General features: G+C 51.3%; 1 protein-coding gene across 2 annotated transcripts; it reads left to right on the top strand.

Annotated features, from left to right (window-relative positions):
• Window positions 1-7,002: 7,002 nt before the first annotated feature.
• Window positions 7,003-11,765, top strand: PPM1M (protein phosphatase, Mg2+/Mn2+ dependent 1M). Of its 2 annotated transcripts, XM_082639220.1 has the most exons (10): window positions 7,003-7,254; window positions 7,941-8,064; window positions 8,217-8,471; window positions 8,926-9,038; window positions 9,406-9,490; window positions 9,580-9,698; window positions 9,863-9,926; window positions 10,154-10,261; window positions 10,374-10,522; window positions 10,870-11,765. In XM_082639220.1, the coding sequence occupies exons 1-10, from the start codon at window positions 7,031-7,033 to the stop codon at window positions 11,012-11,014; spliced, it is 1,386 nt and encodes a 461-aa protein (XP_082495346.1). In that variant the 5' UTR covers window positions 7,003-7,030; the 3' UTR covers window positions 11,015-11,765. The 2 variants fall into 2 exon arrangements, with proteins under 2 accessions (XP_082495346.1, XP_082495347.1); XM_082639221.1 differs by lacking the exon at window positions 8,217-8,471.
• Window positions 11,766-13,456: the final 1,691 nt, after the last annotated feature.

Here is a 13,456-nt window from a genome sequence, read left to right as displayed (position 1 = left end):
TCCTGCGCAGTTTCAGAGCCTAGGATGCAAGCGAGGAGCCTAAGGACCAGTGGAATATCCAAACAGACTCCATCTCTGGCTGAGATCTGGTTTCAGGCAGAAAGATGAGAAAGCTGCACACAGCTCCTCAAATGAGTCTAGGGATGATCAGAGTGTCCAGGAGCAGGTTGGTTGCTCCTTTCTTGCTGATGTTTCTCAACAAAGAGTCAGCCATTGAAATTATTGGAACATATATTTTTCAGGTGGATCAAAGATTTAAATGTTTTTTTTAAAGTGAACTATAAAAATACTGAAGAAACAAAGGGAGAAGATTGTAAAATCTTAGAATAGAGAAGTCCTTCTGAGTATGTCACCAACCCAGAAACCATAAGAAAAAAACATTTATTTACATTAAAAATAAAAAGTCTAGGTGGAAAAACCCACCATCAAAACCAAAACACAGGGCTTCCCTGGTGGCACAGTGGTTGAGAGTCCGCCTGTTGATGCAGGGGACACGGGTTCATGCCCCGGTCTGGGAAGATCCCACATGCCACGGAGCGGCTGGGCCCGTGAGCCATGGCCGCTGAGCCTGCGCATCCGGAGCCTGTGCTCTGCAACGGGAGAGGCCACAACAGTGAGAGGCCCGCGTACCGGAAAAAAAAAAAAAAAAAAAAACCAAAACAAACATAAAACTGTAACTGGCTACAATGTACTGGCAAGTCATTTCAAAATAAAGAGCTGATTTCCCTAATATATAAAGAGCTCTCATAATCAATAAGGAAAAGACCAATGGCCCAGTAGGAAACTGGGCACAAGATACAAAAAGACCATCTACAGAAAAGGAACTACAAATAGTGTCTCTCAGACCTGTGAGAAGTTGGTTATCCTCTCCTATTAAGATAAATGGAAATCAGAGACTTCCATGGTGGCACAGTGGTTAAGAATCCACCTGACAATGCAGGGGACATGGGTTCGAACCCTGGTCCGGGAAGATCCTACATGCCTCAGAGCAACTAAGCCCATGAGCCACAACTGCTGAGCCTGTGCTCTAGAGCCCGCGAGCCACAGCTGCTGGGCCCACATGCCACAGCTGCTGAGGCCCACCCGCCTAGAGCCTGTGCTCCACAACAGGAGAGGCTACTGCAATGAGAAGCCTGTGTGTGGCAACGAAGAGTAGCCCCCGCTCGCCTCAACTAGAGAAAGCCCATGCACAGCAACGAAGACCCAATGCAGCCAAAAATAAATAAATAAATAAAAATTAATTAATTAATTTAAAAAAGATAAATGGAAATCAAACTAGACTTGCATATTTTTTACTTATAGGTAAAGATTAAAAACTTTAATAAAAAATTGCAATGGTCAAAGGATGGGGAAATAGACTGGTGCAACCTTCATGTAGGACAATATCTACAAAATTATTGTATATTCCCTCCCCCCCTTTAAATTTAGGTGAAATTCACATAATATAAAATTAACCATTTTAAAGTGAACAATTCAGCACATTCACTAAGTTGTACAACCACCACCTCTGTCTAGTTCCAAAACATTCTTTTTTTTAAATAAATTTATTTATTTATTTATTTTTGGCTGAATTGGGTCTTTGTTGCTGCACGTGGGCTTTCTCTAGTTGAGGCGGGCACGGGCTACTCTTCTTTTTCTATGGATTTACTTATTTTGGATATTTAATATGAATGGAAGCATAAAATATGCAACCTTTTGTGTATGGCTTCTTTAAATATTTATTTGGCTGCACCAGATCTTAGTTGTGGCATGTGAACTCTCAGTTGCAGCATCTGGAATCTAGTTCCCTGACCAGGGATCGAACCTGCGCTCCCTGCATTTGCAGCATGGAGTCTTAGCCACTGGACCACCAGGGGAGTCCTGTATATGACTTCTTAATATAACGTTTTGGAGGTTCATCTACCTTGTAGCATGTATCAGCATTTCATTCCTTTTTATGGCTGAATAGTATTCCATTGTGCATATATGCTACAATTTGTTTATCCATTCATCCAGTTGATGGATATTTGGGTTTCCATCTTTTTTTTTTTTTTTTTTTTTTTTGCGGTACTCAGGCCTCTCACTGTTGTGGCCTCTCCCATTGTGGAGCACAGGCTCCGGACGGGCACGCTCAGCGGCCATGGCTCACGGGCCCAGCCACTCTGCGGCATGTGGGATCTTCCCAGACCGGGGCACAAACCCATGTCCCCTGCATCGGCAGGCAGACTCTCAACCACTGCGCCACCAGGGAAGCCCCTGTTTCCATCTTTTGACTATTATGAATAGTGTTGCTATGAACAATGAATGCCTTTGACACAACAGTTCCATTACTAGGCTGATCCTACCAATATGCCCACACAAAAAATTATAAAGCAAAAAATTGAAAACAATCTAAATGTTCATCATTGGGGGGCTAGCTACATAAAGTCTGCATATTTGCAGAGACTGCTCTGCAGCCCTCACAAGGAACAAGGCAGCTCTTCAAGGACTGATACAAAAAGATAGAGGTATCTTATGTGAAAACTTCAGGTGCAGGATACAGTGTAGAGTATGCTATCATTTGGGTAAAGAAAAGTAGGGGAAGAGGAAAGATTTAACATATATATCTATATAATTTTTATTTATCCATTTATTTAAAGTGAGATATAACTGACATATAACATTGTATTAGTCCAAGGTGTACAACATGATTTGATATATGTATATATTGTGAAAGGATTACCACAATAAGTTTAGTTAATATCCATCACCACAGAGTTACAAGTTTTTTTCCTTGTGATGAGAACTTTTAAGATCTATTCTCTTAGCAGCTTTCAAATATACAATGCAGTTTTTTTGTTGTTTTTTGTTTTGGCTGCATTGGGTCTTTGTTGCTGCATGCGGGCTTTTCTCTGGTTGTGGCGAGCAGGGGCTACTCTTTGTTGCAGTGCGCAGGCTTCTCACTGCAGTGGCTTCTCTTGTGGAGCATGGGCTCAGTAGTTGTGGCTTGCGGGCTCTACAGCACAGGCTCAGTAGCTGTGGTGCACGGGCTTAGTTGCTCCACAGCATGTGGGATCTTCCTGGACCAGGGCTCGAACCCATGTTCCCTGCGTTGGCAGGTGGATTCCTAACCACTGCGCCACCAGGGAAGCCCTACAATACAGTATTGTTAACTATAGTCATCATGCTGTACAGGACATCTCCAGGACTTATGTATCTTATAACTGGAAGTTTGTACCTTTTGACACCCTTCATTCATTTTGCCTCCATCTCCCACCACCTCCTGTCCCGCCACCTCTGGCAACCACTAATCTATTCTCTGTATCTATGAGTTTGGGTTTTGTTTTTTGTTTCATAGATTCCACGTATAAGAGAGATCAAGCAGTATTTGTCTTTCTTTGTCTACTTATTTCACTAGGCATAATGCCCTCAAGGTCCATCCACATTGTTACAAATGGCAGAATTTCTTTTTTTATGGCTGAAAATATAAAATATATAGAATATATATAATAAATTAAACATGTATTCTATATAGTATATAGAATATATAATAAATATATTCTGTATAATATATAGATTCTATATAATATAGATTCTATATTTTATATATATATATATATAAGCTTTCTTTACCCATTTATTCATTGATGGACACAGGTTGTTTCCATGTCTTGGCTATTGTAAATAATGCTGCAGTGAACATGGTGGAGGCAGATATCTTTCTGAGGTAGTGATTTTGTTTTCTTCAGATAAATCTTCAGATAAATATCAAGAAGTGGAATTGCTGGATCATATAGTAGTTTTATTTTTAATTTTTTGAGGAACCTCCATACTGTTTTCCATAGTGGCTACACCAGCTTACATCCCGGCAACAATACACAACAGTTCCCTTTTCTCCACATTCTTTTGCCAGCACTTGTTATTTCTGGTCTTACATGTTTTTGTTTTTGTTTTTTTGCTTGAACTTGCACAGAATACCCCGACATCTCTGGAAGGATCCACAAGAAACTAGTAATATTGGTTGTCTTCAGAGAGGGGAACTGTTTGAGCCACAGTGAAATGTATTAAGTTTTTTGAATTAAATATAAAATAAATCTTGTTAAGAACAGATATGGGGGCTTCCCTGGTGGCGCAGTTGTTGAGAGTCCGCCTGCCAATGCAGGGGACACGGGTTCGTGCCCCGGTCCGGGAAGATTCCACATGCCGCGGAGCGGCTGGGCCCGTGAGCCATGGCCGCTGAGCCTGCGCGTCCGGAGCCTGTGCTCCACAACGGGAGAGGCCACAACAGTGAGAGGCTCGCGTACCACAAAAAAAAAAAAAAAAAAGAACAGATATGGGACTCAACAAAAGCTCTTTTCATGGTGAATGAAAAAAACATAGCATAAAAATCTTTTTCCTTTTTCTAAGCTTGCTCCTTCCCCCGCCTCCATCCCTCACATGTTGACTGAGTTAGCTTAGGCAAGGTCTCCGGCCAGGAGGGGGCAGGCTTGGGTTCCTTCGAGCAGTTGGGAGAAGGGTGTCAGGATAAGGGTATAACTGGAGAGTGAGGAGTTGCATGGCCTCCAGGGAGGACTCTACCCAGAAATGAAGACAGACCCACCCCAAGGAACCTCACCTACAACTTCAGACACAGGAAACAGAAGAGCCTGGAGGCTTCTGGAGAGAAAAAAAGGCAAACAGAAGCCAATCCAGAGGCCTGGGAATGACAGGGGCACTGGATTTCAGCAGCAGCTACAGCCAAAAAACAATGAACAGAACAGTCAGAAAGAGTTCTGAGCCAAAATATCAGTCAAAAGCAAAGGCAGGGCTTCCCTGGTGGCGCAGTGGTTGAGAGTCCACCTGCCGATGCAGGGGACACCGGTTCGTGCCCGGTCTGGGAAGATCCCACATGCCGTGGCGCGGCTAGGCCAGTGAGCCATGGCCGCTGAGCCTGCGCATCTGGAGCTTGTGCTCCGCAATGGGAGAGGCCACAACAGTAAGAGGCCCGCGTACGGCAAAAAAAAAAAAAAAAAAAAAAAGCAAAGGCAGAATACAAACACTTTCAGAATTCCAGGGACCCAGAAAATTACCAGGACCCAGTCATACCTTCTTGGAAAGTTGTTAGAGGATGTGCTTCAGCAAAATGACGGAGTAAACCAAGAAAGTCAGGCTTGGGATCCAGGCAAGAGCAGAGGCTCCCAGGAGCCTAGGGAGCCAGAGGAGCCTTGGTAGCACCGGAGGAACACTTAGGTCAGCTTGGAACAGGGAGGATGGGATTGCCATAGGGCTCCACATGGCTCTGAAAACTTAAAATAGTTAAGCTGGGCAACAGACCACCTGTGACACCTGGCTGCCAGGAGCTTCTCTGAATACACCTAGAGGACAGGATCTTCATCTACCCAGGGGAGTCCAAGATGGTGAGTTTGGGGAATAAACTGTGTTTGCATTGTTTCCTCTAGTTTTAGACTTTAACACCTTCTGAGCCATTGGCTGGTGGGATGAGTAGCTTACCCCACTGATAGAATTGGGTTTGCCCCACTCTGGGTCTCTGGTCCATTTCTGTCCTGATGACAGGTTGTAGCTCAGGTGTCCTTTGGAAAGCTTTCTCTGACTTCTCCCCCTCCCCCTTGCCAGCTGGATCAAGCACCATCCACCAGGACTTCCACCATCACTGCAGGGGAGCTCATTTCCATTAGTACTGTACTCCTGTGCCCAGTGCTTGGGGCCTGACACACATGGTGGGGTCAGTAAATTAGCTCCCAGGCTACCCTGGAACTGAGTCATTTGAGGGAGGGGCTGTTGGGCACAGCTCCCTGCCCCAGGAACCTTCTTCCTTGGGTGGAGGGAACTCCCAATGGGGCAGGGCTGGCCTCCTGGAGGAAGTAAAGCCTAGTGAGCATATGCTGGGCTTGGGTGTGGAGGAGAAGGTAAGGACTCATCCTGCAGCCCTCCCTGGGCCCTGGGCTGTGGGGCCTCAGGGGCTTTGAGTTGTCAAGCCTGCCTTCCCAGAGGAGGGAAGGGGAAGAGAAATCCCCTCTGGGGGTTCTGAGTCAGCTGCACTGTCATAATGGAAACAGCACAGCCCTGGGTGTCAGGACACTTCCCTTCTGTGGGCCTCAGAGTCCCCCTCGTTATGAGATGGAAATAACAGCCCTGAATAGGGAGTTGGGCTTCAGTGACAGAGGGTGACAAAGCACTCTGTTAACATGCTGCTGACCCCGCTGACCCAGTGGTGATAGGTAACCAGGAGTTAAGAGGCTGCAACATCTTGCCTCCAACCCAGATGAAAGTCTTTCACTTCCCTTAGGCGCAAGTCTGAACTCTGACCAGTTGGAGTCTTTTGGGGACCATGGATTCCTTTTGTCCATCAGTCACTTGCACTCTAATGAGGCCCCTGCTGTCTGTCTAGATAGGACATCTTGATTGGAGGGGCAGCTGTTTAGGAGACCTGGCCTTGAGGGTGGGAGCTGCTTCTCAGGATAAGGAAGGCCAGGGTGACCACCAAGCCCCATCTGGGAGTGGAGGGTGCCAGGCCGAGTGGGTGAGGCATGGAGGTCTCCTGAGGGAACACTGTGCTCTGAGACTCTTACTCAATGTGTCAGTCTGACACCTCCAAGGACATCTTGTTCCCATCTTGCCCTTGCGTAAGGTCCGGGCCCAGCAAGAAGAGGCCTGAGGCTCTGCCATGGACACTGATCCAGCCCGGAGGCCCAGGTGTGCTCTCATCGACCCCTACAGCCTCCCTGGGTGGGGAGAAGGGACTTTTCCCTCTCAAAGACTCGTGCCCCTTATGTGTGGGTGAACGTCAGCCTGCTCAGGTTCCTGTGTGAGCCGGGCCAGCGTCTTCGTCTATCTAGGCCTCAGTGTTCTTGCCTGTTAAGTGGGGTTGATAACAGCGTTGGCTGATTAGGAGGCTTGAGGAGTCGGATGGCACCCAGGCCGCTCACAGACTCCGGGGCGGCGGGAGGTTGGGGTTTGGGGGCGTCACCGCCCAGCCGGCCCCGCCCCGCTTCCTCCTCCCGGGTTGGGCGGGCGGTGCCGTCGGCCCAGCCTCCTGCCCGGCGCCCCGCGGGCAGCCCCGGGCCGCTGCGCCATGTCCGCCAACTGGTTCCGGCGCCGCTTCCTGCCTGGGGGTCCGCTCCCCGCGCCGCGGCCGCCCCGGCCCCGCGCCAGCCCCGTGCCCTACCGGCGGCCCCGCTTCCTGCGCGGCTCGGGCTCCAGCCCCGGCACCGCCGACGCCTCGTGCCGCCCGGACGCCCGGCCAGTGCGCAGCCCGGTGCGGGGCCGCGCGCTGCCCTGGAACGCAGGCTACGCCGAGTGAGTGCCCGGCCCCGAGCGGCGCCCCCGCCCCCGACACTCCCCGCTCCCTGCGACTCTCAGTCCTGAGGCCCCGACCCCCACCCTGTGATCCTGCCTGGGGTCCCGTGCTGACCGAGAAAACAGGCCAAGCTGAGTGAGGAATCACGCCTCCCCAACCTTGTGGATAACTCCCTCTTGTCGGCACTTCCGCACTCTTGACAACCTCCCCTATTCCACCTTAGGTCGGGAAGGACCTGCCCCCCTGGGGCTTTCAAAAGAGGTAGGGACACTGGGTAGAATTCCAGCGTTCTGGGCTTTGGAGACTCCCCCCCATCCCTCACACACACACACACACATCTCACCCTGGGTTATGGCCTGTGCAGCATTGGACAGGGATTCTGGCTGAGATGGGACAGGGGATAGGCAAGGAAGCCCCACACCTCCGCAGGCAGACTTGCCCTTACCTCCCAGCCCAGGTCAGCAGGTAAGCTCCAGATGGGCTGGGCCCTGAGTTTTGCTTTAGCTGTGAGGTTACTGAACAGTTAGCAAATTTACAGCATTTGTTTGTCCAGGTGTGTGTCAGGGACAGCATGGGGGCTGTTACTCCAGAGGGAGGGTTCCTCTCTGTGTTCCAAATCTGTTCTCTGTGCCCATGGGGGCATAGGTGTGTCCCTAAAGGGTCACTGATCACTTCCTGGCCTCAGGATCATCAATGCAGAGAAATCTGAATTCAATGAGGATCAGGCGGCCTGTGGGAAGCTGTGCATCCGGAGATTTGAGTTTGGGGTTGAAGAGGACCAGGAATGGCTGACCTTGTGCCCAGAGGAGGTGAGTGCAACTGGGCCTGAGCCCCTTTTACAGGCTGAGGCCAACATTGGGGCCAGGACTGTAGACTGAGGTTCTTGCCCTAGTGCCCTACATTCAGCCAGGGGACAACTGGGGAGGCCAGGCAGAGCCTGACGCCAAGCCTCCCTGTGCAGTTCCTGACAGGTCATTACTGGGCACTGTTTGATGGTCACGGTGGTCCAGCTGCAGCTATCCTGGCTGCCAACACCCTGCACTCCTGCCTACGCCGGCAGCTGGAAGCCGTGGTAGAGGGCATGGTGGCCACTCAGCCCCCCATGCACCTCAGCGGCCACTGCATCTGCCCTAGTGACCCCCAGTTTGTGGAAGAAAAGGGCATTAGGGCAGAAGACTTGGTGGTCGGGGCTCTGGAGAGTGCCTTCCAGGAGTGTGTGAGTGTGACCTTTGGCTGGGAAAGGAGGGAGGGTTTTACCCTCAGGGACCTGAGGGACTCTGGGTTGTGGGGTGTCCCTGCACATGATGGTGATCACCCTGGATCTTTGGATTGGGAGGACAAGATTGGGTTGGTTGGTTTGTTACTAAACAGTTATCATAACCCCACCCATTTATCCAGCGCCTACTATATGCTAGGTACTTTTCCTGTATCATCTTGTTGCACACCCTGTTGGTCATTGGTTTCCCTTCCTCACTGTTTTGAATAGGACTTCCCTACCTCCAAAGGGATACGTCTAGATCTCCTGACTACAGGGATCCTGGAGTCATAGCTAGACTTTGTGCTGGGACTGCCATGCTTGCTAGTGGGGAAGTAAACTGTAGGGTGAGGGTTGGGGACAGTGGTATGCTGGCAGTACAAGCAGCAGCTAAAGTAGCCTTGGTTTGCTCCAGGATGAGGTGATCGGGCGAGAGCTGGAGGCCTCAGGCCAGGTGGGTGGCTGCACAGCCCTGGTGGCTGTGACCCTGCAAGGAAAGCTGTATGTGGCCAATGCTGGGGATAGCAGGTGAGTGAGCCCGGAGGGTGGGCAGGGTGGGGTGGGCAGACAGGCAGCAGAGGCAGTGGGGACAGTGAAAGGGGGCTGGAAGTCGAGAGACAGAATTGGGGAAGATTGGCTGAATTGTGTACTTAGCATGTGTCGAGTGTGAGGGCGGACAGCAGATACCAGGGAGGTCAGAGACCTCAGGGACCAGGCCAGATGGCTGAGGCTTTACCCTGCAGGCCTTAGGCAGTCATGGGGGCCTTTGAGCAAGGGATTGGTATGGGCAGAACTGGCCCCTGGTGGTTGGAGAAGGGGCCGGCAGGAGGGAGGCTATGGGTAAGGATGGAGGCTGCCCCACAGACTTTTCCCTCTCCTCTAAAACCTCATCCAGGGCCATCTTGGTGCGGAGGGATGAGGTACGGCCCCTGAGCTCTGAGTTCACCCCGGAGGCTGAGCGGCAGCGGATCCAGCAGCTGGTAGGTGCCCTTGGCAGAGGGAGGCTGTGGAGCCCCAACTCCTGGGCCACCAGAGGGAGCCTGATCTAAGCATGGCCTCCCTATTCCAGGCCTTTCTCTACCCTGAGCTGCTGGCTGGCGAGTTCACCAGACTGGAGTTCCCTCGGCGACTGAAGGGGGATGACTTGGGGCAGAAGGTTTTGTTCAGGGATCACCACATGAGCGGCTGGTGAGCGAGGTGGGGTTGGGGGACACAGTGGGGAGAGCCCTGGGGTCCAGGCTCAGCTGTGTGGCCTGGGGCAGTCCCCTTCCACCTGCGCAGGGTGGGCCCTGTGTTGGGGGTGGTGAGGTGGTAAGTAGGGCCTGGGTTGATGCTGGGTTTGCTCCTGGTAGGAGCTACAAGTGCGTGGAGCAGTCGGATCTCAAGTACCCACTGATTCATGGACAGGGTAGGCAGGTCAGTGAATGGCGCCTCCAAGAATCTCTCTTAAGTTGCCCCCTGTAGAGGTGGGAGCTCCTTTGTCCCTTCTGGGGAGCTTTGGCTGGGGTCCTAGGGACTGCTCCAAGGTCAGAGGATGTTTCTCCCTCCGCCCAGGTGCCCAGGGCCACAGTCCACCTCTGTGTGCTTTACTTGTACATTTGCTGGGGCTGTTTGCTGTCACCTCATACCTCCCTTGTCTCCAGGCTCGGTTACTGGGAACACTGGCCGTCTCCCGGGGCCTAGGAGACCATCAGCTCAAAGTCCTGGACACAAATATTCAGCTCAAGCCCTTCTTGCTCTCTGTCCCACAGGTGAGGGGGCAATAGCCTACACCAGCTTCTATCTGCCCAGAAAGGCAGACTACGCAAGGTTGGCAGGAGCTGGGAAGGGAGCCAGTGAGGAAACCTTAGGCTTAACTTGCAGGTGACTGTGCTGGATATGGACCAGCTGGAGCCGCAGGAAGAGGATGTAGTTGTCATGGCGACTGATGGGCTCTGGGATGTCCTGTCCAATGAGCAGGTGGCACGGCTGGTGCGGAGCTTCCTCCCTGGCAACCGAGAGGACCCACACAGGTACTATAGCTGCTGGGGATCTGCCTGGGCCTGAGTTGGTGCCAGCAGAAACACCAAGTAGTAGTCATGGCTGAGAAGACAACACTGCAGATGAGTCCGACTGAGAACAGTTGGCCAGGACTAGAGCTATCTCAAGCTTCCTGGGGGTGACTGTGGGTCCCAAAAATCTCTGGGTCCAGACACCCATGGTCCAACCTGTGGCCTTCCAGGCTTGTGGCTTGTTTGGCCCCACAGTTAGACTGCATTGCTTGGGTCCTCAGTGTCCAGCACTGTGCAAGTTCTCCCTGAGGGCTGGCCTTGCCTCTTTGCTCTGGCCCCGAAGTACATCTGCAGGATGGTCCCCACAGGTTCTCGGAGCTGGCCCAAATGCTGATACACAGCACACAGGGGAAGGACGACAGTCCCACACAGGAAGGGCAGGTGTCCTACGACGACGTCTCTGTGTTCGTGATTCCCTTGCACAACCAGGGCCAAGGGCGCAGTAGCCACTGAGGATTCAAACATCGCATCCCAGAACCACTTACGGGCCAGGTGCATTGTGAGTGTCCACCATGGTCAACAGCAGGTCTGCCTGCCCCACCCCCAGACCCAGCCCTGACCCCACCATTTCAAGGGGAGCATTTCTACAAGGCAGTCAGAACTGGGAGAACGCAGCAAGTCCAGCTCCCCAGGTCCCCCTTTGGCAGGCAGGGAAAGAGCACTAATGTCAATAATGTCTGGCAGAGTCACTTTACAACTTAGGAATCCATGTAAGCCTCCTCAGATAGGATCCTTAACAGCTCACTATATTATCCCCAGATGGGGATAGCTGGACTAAGGGCATTGGCCAAGGATGCCAGGAAGGGCAGACAGCCTGTGTTTGGATCCGGGTCTCTAATGCATAAATGTCAGATTGTCTACTCAACAACCCCCAAAGCCCATGCAGAGTGCCTTATGGGAAGCCTCATATCTGCTAAACAGCCATCTTGAAGCAGCCCTTGGAGACCGACCAGTTCAGGTCCTACCCTGCTCCCCTCTGTGCTGGAGAAGCACAGGCCCAGGGGCTAAAGTTGGGGGAGAACTAAGGGCCAAGAAGGAGCCCCAGAGTTGACTGAGTAGTGAATGCCCCGATTACTGCTGCTGCCTGTAGCCCAGTCTCCCGATTGCTCCTCTCTGGCTCCAGCCCTGCCCTAGGCTGATGCCTCAACAACACCGTTTTGTTGTTCCCCATCACCTTCCTATTAAATGTTTGTGTGCAGAAGAACCCTTGTGAATCGTGAATTGCTGTATAGCTTGACATTACAGTATACCTTTTGCTTTTTCTTGTTCCCTTCTTAAAAAAATCACTCTTAGCCTTAGCTCCATCTTACAAGTTTGCCTATAGTCAGCATTGTGTTTTCTCTGTGGCCTCCCCAGTTCGCAGCTTGGGGTGAGTCCCAGTGAGAGAACTGCTGCCCAAGGAACAGAAAGGAGGTCTCCACCACCATCTGTGGGCTCTGGGCTTGAGGTATCAGAAGGGATGCCTTGTTTTTTTTAAAGCAAATTATAGTGATTTTAGTATAAAGTTTATAGTAAATTTATAATAAAGCTAAATTTACCAACTGGAGACAACAAGTCACTTGGAGCTCCAGAGCTTGCTGTTTGATGAGTAGCTTAGTTCTTCATGTTCCTCACAAGACTGTTTTTATCATCCAGCACTTGCCAAGGCTCAAATGCTCAGTAAGTGTTTGTTGAATTATTTGTTGAATTTCATGACCTCAGCCTTTCCTAACTCTTCCCTGATCTACTCCTACTTTGGTCTACGATTAATTCTTACCAGGCAACTCACAGCCCTAAACTGCAGCCAGAAAGGACAAGGGCCAGTAGGCCACAAAACTGATGGTTAAACTTGTTTATTTAACACAATGGGGAGGCTTTCAGACCTCCTTTCCTGCCCATTAACTCATTTTAGACTCTACTTCCTGCATGTTCTCTAGGGAAGAGATAGGAAAAACTACAAAACTACTCATTTTTTACCTAGTCATATTCCATAGCCCAGCACTTCTGGGCCTACATCTGTCCGCAGCTGGGTCCTGAGAAAATGTGGTTGGCCCCAGAAGCTCTGGGCAGCCTCTCCAGGACTCTAATTAGGCAGCTGGCAAGAACAAGAGTGTGCCCTACCAGCCTGCAGTTTTACTTCCTCTTTCCTCAGCAGTCCCCACCCCCACCACTCACCTTCCTTCCCCCCACCCAGCAAAGCGTAGGCAGTATCCTGTGCCTGCCAACCAATCACCCACATCAACTACTGAGCCTGCTTGCCCCAAGTCTGCTTTGCTTTGCTTCTGACCCGGCCCGCTGCCTGGTCTTGCTCCTCACACCACCAGGCTGAAGCCCAGGGAGTGGGCAACAGTGGGTCTCTCAACTGCAAACAAACCAAACTGACAGAAGTGACCACTGCAGGGGCAGCCACTGACTTCCGTGTTCATGTCTCTCAGCAGAGCCAAACACTGCAGTAGCCTTCCCACCAGGCCGTGAGGGGGGGACTCTTCCTGCTTGAGCAGTCGTGTTGAGAGCCTATGCATGGCCTACCACTCACAAGCTGGGACGCTCCCTCTGCTGCCCTCCAGAGTCCTTGGCCAACCTCTAATGACCATGCGCAAAGTGGCAGGCCCAAGGTGTTGCAGCTGAGGATGCTACTAGTGAGTTACCAACTTACCAGCCAGGCAATGGGTTCACAAGCAAGTGGCCAGGCCTTCTGCCAGAACTGGTTACAGGAGCCTCAAAGACACCCCACTATCCTTGCCCCCCACAAACCAGGGCCTAGAAGGATGAACCTTATTCCACCTAGAGGCTGCCAATTTGATCAAGGGTTGAGGTAACAGTGGGGGATGAAAGGCAGCCTGAGGTACATGCCAGATGCAGTCTTTGAGGATCTCAAGGTTGGCTCAGGCCGGCCTTTTCCTGGTCACTCATTTC

Source organism: Mesoplodon mirus (genome assembly GCF_964341445.2).
Source record: "Mesoplodon mirus genome assembly, chromosome: 12".
Lineage (NCBI taxonomy): Eukaryota > Metazoa > Chordata > Mammalia > Artiodactyla > Ziphiidae > Mesoplodon > Mesoplodon mirus.
Note: the sequence above shows the minus strand (reverse complement) of the source record. Positions and strands in the feature narration are given on the sequence as shown.